Source organism: Lathyrus oleraceus, chromosome 6, assembly GCF_024323335.1.
Source record: "Lathyrus oleraceus cultivar Zhongwan6 chromosome 6, CAAS_Psat_ZW6_1.0, whole genome shotgun sequence".
NCBI lineage: Eukaryota > Viridiplantae > Streptophyta > Magnoliopsida > Fabales > Fabaceae > Lathyrus > Lathyrus oleraceus.
In genome coordinates, this window is record NC_066584.1 from 458,920,569 (window position 1) to 458,925,467 (window position 4,899).

A 4,899-nucleotide genomic window follows, 5' to 3' on the forward strand; every position below is an offset into this window, starting at 1 on the left:
AGAGAGAAACAGAACAAACTCACAAGAATGGAAGAAAAGAAGAAAAAACAAAGAACTCCATTAATCGTGATGTGATCACTATGCAACGTGACATCACTCGTGAAGATAAACAACATTGTAAGTCCCTAAAAAATCATGTCGTGGTCATTTATCAATACAACACATTTAGAGTTTTAACATTCCTTACACTTTAGCATAAGTGACGGATCGCGGGGAAAATTTTAATAGGTTTGACGCGATAGAAACAGTTGGTATTTATTTTAAACTCAATGAAAATGATAGGGTTTCCAAATTTTAGACTTATAGATTATTTGCAAAGCTTTTATGTCTTTTTATAATCTTATTTAGTTTAAAAGGTTAGAAAAAATACCATAAAAAGTTCTTTTAAACATATATGACCGACCTATTTAAATAAATATGAATAATATTGTCATTATTACGTTGTATTTTGTACTTTGAATTAAAATATAAAAATAAATCTTAAATATCTTAAAGAACTTATAAAAATAAATTGAAAAAACACCGTATAAACACTATTATGAATTTTTTTCATTAGTTTTTCAAAATAAATAGTCTCACAAAATTTAAACTATGGTATAAGATCATATAAGTCATTTCAAACAAACATATAAGTTACAATAACAAATTTTTACTGGTGACCCTAAGTGGTGGTGGATGTCTTTTCCCCCAACTTAAACTTAAAAATTTAGCCATGTTCTTTTGGCTAGGTAGTGGATTGATTCATGGATTCAATCTTTGAATATTATAAAACAATTTGCAAATTATATCAAACATCCCCATTCACCAAGAAAGGTTATTTCATCTTTGCCTATAAAAACTCATTCCTATATCTAAACCTTCCATTCATCCCCAAACTACAATCAACATGTCTATTCTCTCTTTAACTCCACTCTCCTTTCTTTGTAATCTCTTTCTCATCACTATCCTTCTAACATCTAAATCCAAAGCAGACAACAACGACCAAAACTTCCACTACTTCTGTGACCAAAACAACGACAGAGGTAACTACATAACCGGTGACACCTACCACAACAACCTCAGAATCGCTTTTATGCACCTCACTCACACCTCAAAACTCGACTACGGTTTCAGCAACACCATTTACGGCCAAAGCAACGACAAAGTAAACCTGATAGGAATATGTAGAGGAGACCTTAATCCTGAAGACTGTCGCAAATGCCTCATTGGTTCTAAATTCAATCTCACACAAGCGTGTCCAAACAAAAAAGAAGCAATTGGTTGGTACGAGGACGAGAAATGCATGTTACGTTATTCAGACCGTTCGATTTTAGGCTTAAACGAAATCGGACCGGCTTATTTTGCATGGAACTTGAACAACGCAACGTTGGCAGATCAATTTAATGTTGTTGTGAAACAGTTGTTGAATGATTTAAAAAGCAAAGCTATAAAAGGTGACTCGAATCGTAAGTATGTTGTGGGAACATTGCCAGGTCCTAGTAGTGGTGAAATAATATATGGTCTTGTTCAGTGTACACCTGATTTGAGTGGTCCACAGTGTGATGATTGTTTGATTTCATCTATTGCTGAAGTTTCGAGATGTTGCAGTAATAGGATTGGTGCTAGAATTGTTAGGCCGAGTTGTAATTTGAGATTTGAAACTTCGTATCAGTTCTATCAACCATCAGCAGCACTGGCTTCAAATCTGCCATGAAGGTACTTGTTTCATTATGCTTTGTTACACGTTGAAAACAAAGTGTTATGCTAAATTTTTATGGCTATGTCACCACGAATTACTTGTATTTTTGCAGATAAAGAAAACAGATGAAGAAGTACTCCTGCTATATATAGTCGTGTGACCGTTGATTTTGTTGTTGTGCCTACTTTTACCTGTGTTTGTTTGAGAATAAGGACAGTCAATGAAACTTTGAACGTATTTGTAATAAGCACAGATGCTTCATTAGGAGAATCTTGTCGTGTATATATATATATATATATATATATATATATATATATATATATATATATATATATATATATATATATATATATATATTTGAAGTTGAAATAGTATGTCTGTAATCAATAAATGTCAAAATTAGTTTGTGTTGAGCAAAGTATGTATTTGTTATATTAAACCGAAAATCAAATATAATATGTTGAAACATGTAGTCGAAGTATGTAGCATGTGGTTGTTGAAGGAGTCGACAGTGTAGAAATAATTAATTTAGCATAGTTTTAGTCAAGCTAGTTATTTTTGTGATTACTTCAAGTGCAAGTAACCTCATATATAAATAGAGAGAATCTCTATTTCATTTGTAATCGAGTGTAAGAAAAAATAGTGTAGTTTCTGAAACCATAGTTGTGATTAACACATTATAATAAACATTTTGTGTGCAGTTTGCACAACAACATACATCTATCTTCTTCCTTCAAAAATTTCTTTTTTTCTCTTACTTTCAATTATCTGAGTACTGTAGAATCATCTTGCAATCAATGAGTGGTTGTTTCACCTGAGTAAAGGATGAAGATCAATGGGCGTGATCAATCAAAAGGATTGATTCTTGTTCATCAAGATTGATTCAGATAACTTCAAGATTTGAGTTTTCCCAATATCTGGTATCTAGAGCAATGATTGTGTGATTTTTGGAACACATTGAATCACGATGAATCATCCAAACGGATATTCTCCAGCGAATCTTTCAATCTTTAATGGTAAGAATTACGAAAATTGGTGTAAGCAGATGAAGGTTATTTTTTGCTATCAAGATCTTTGGAATCTTGTGGAGAATGGAGTAACACCAATTAGAGAACATGCTACAAATGAAGAAAATAATGCATACAAAGACTTGAAGAAGAAAGATTATAAGGCTCTATTTTTAATTCATCAATGTGTTGATCCAGACAACTTTGAGAAAGTTGGTGATATTGATTCAGCAAAGGAAGCATGGGACATCCTGGAAAAATCACTTGGAGGCGTTGAGAAAGTGAAGAATGTGAGGTTACTGATGACACTCTGACATTGCATGTTTTCGGTCGAAGAAACATATCAAAACAAGTCAAAGATGAACAAAATTAAAGATTAAAGACCAAAGAAAGATGCAAAAATGGCCAAGTTTGAAGAAATAAGGACTTAGTGGAAATCATATGGAAAAAGAAGCAAAAAGTGTGCGTCTATTGAAATAATCACGCGCAACATCACGCAACATCGCGACCGAAGAAAAGGATCACGCACGCTATAAGTATTTTTTTTGGGCCTATTCTTGACAGATTTGACAGCTATAAAAGGGAGTTTTTGACATCTTTTCAAGGGGTCTGGAAATTTTGACTGAAAGTCACGGTAAAGAGCACTAAGAGGGCAATTTTGAGAGTATTGGAAGTCATTAGAGGACAGTTCTTCAAAGATTTTCATAGGAAATCTTCATCTAATCAATTGGTATTCTATTGTATCTTTATGAGTAGCTAAATATCTCTAAGTTAGGTTTTGTTTGAGGGGCTTACTTTGAACCTGTTGGGGCATATGTTTAATTTGTCATTGCATGAATAATTGAAGTTATATTTCTATTCAATTGTTTATTTTGCTTGATGTTTTTTATGTGAGATAATCTTTTAATCTGATTTTGGGCACATATGGAATATTGACCATTAGTCTATGTGTTGGAACTAGGGCAATTGTTGTACTTACACTTGTTGAATAGGGATAGGAGACCCCGAGTAGTGGCAGTTGAATTAATGTTATATGCATCGCGTAACTTCACTTACGTTGGTTGAATAGATATAGGAGACCCCGAATGGTAATTAGTGAGTTATACACCAAGGGATTATACATAATGGTTGTGTTAATTCGTCGTGGAAATATAACAACATTCTCATTCATGTAATGTGCTAGACATCAATGGGGGATAAATAAGGGATTCTATAAAAAAAACTCATTGTTTTCTTATTAATTCAAAACAACTTTTATTTTCTCGCATTCAAACTGACACCCCCCCCCCCCCCCCCCCCTCATCGTTACTTTTTATAATTGCACAACTATTGTCTTATTAAGTAGTAGTCATTGTGGAATCAATATCTTTATATTATTGCAATATTATTGGTACACTTGCCAAAAAGTCATCAAGTTTTTGGCGTTGTTATTGGGGATTGTTGATAATTTCAACAAGGCAACGCTTGTGCAACATTTTGCTTATTTTGTTTTTGTTTTTTATTTATTTTTTAATTTTAATTTTAATTTTTTATTTTTATTCTTGTTTAATTTTGTATCTATTGCAGTGCTACTAAAGTATTATTCTATTTATGTTGTAGGTGAGGTGAAGACAAACATGCAAGATGAATCTATGTTAGCTTGGCAAATTTTGAAGCTTATTCAAAAGAACTTGCAGCAAAAACTCTACTTCAAAAAAATGCGAGAAATTATTCAGATCCAGAACCTTATATCAACACTGAGCATTCATGGGAGGAGGATTCATCATCTCAACTTGAAGAAACCTTGACCCAGTTTATAAAGATGATTCAACTCAATTTTGAGAAAATTAACAGGCATCAAGAAACAGTGCGAAGTAAAATGGAAACATCCTTCGAGAATTTAGACAGACAACTTGGTCAAGTATCTAGTCAATTAGCATTAGTACTGAGATCTAGTGGGGATTTATATGAAAATATGTTAGATAGTCCTAGAGATGTGTATACTTAAAGGAAAGTCAAATATGATTGTGAGGTAATCGATGAAGGAAGAGTTGAAAATGAGAAATAAGAAGATAAGTGCACACCATCTGATAAAGAAATAGAAACAAGAATAGAAGAAGCGGAGGTGAAAAGTATATGTGGAAAAATAACAAGAATGCAATGTGAAGATTATATAGTTTTGGATGAAGCTCCAAATTCAATAATTCGTTTAGACGTAGATGTCAACTGGAAAAA

At 32.7% G+C, this 4,899-nt stretch overlaps 2 protein-coding genes across 2 annotated transcripts; both read left to right on the plus strand.

Annotated features, from left to right (window-relative positions):
• The first annotated feature begins 818 nt into the window (after positions 1–818).
• LOC127091326 (cysteine-rich receptor-like protein kinase 29) lies at positions 819–2,297 on the plus strand. Its single transcript, XM_051029938.1, has 2 exons — positions 819–1,695; positions 1,791–2,297. The coding sequence occupies exon 1, from the start codon at positions 887–889 to the stop codon at positions 1,691–1,693; it is 807 nt and encodes a 268-aa protein (XP_050885895.1). The 5' UTR covers positions 819–886; the 3' UTR covers positions 1,694–1,695; positions 1,791–2,297.
• Positions 2,298–2,645: 348 nt separating this feature from the next.
• Positions 2,646–4,672, plus strand: LOC127096226 (uncharacterized). Its single transcript, XM_051034822.1, has 2 exons — positions 2,646–2,980; positions 4,324–4,672. Exons 1-2 carry the CDS (start codon positions 2,646–2,648, stop codon positions 4,670–4,672), a joined length of 684 nt encoding a protein of 227 aa, XP_050890779.1.
• The last annotated feature ends 227 nt before the right edge of the window (positions 4,673–4,899 follow it).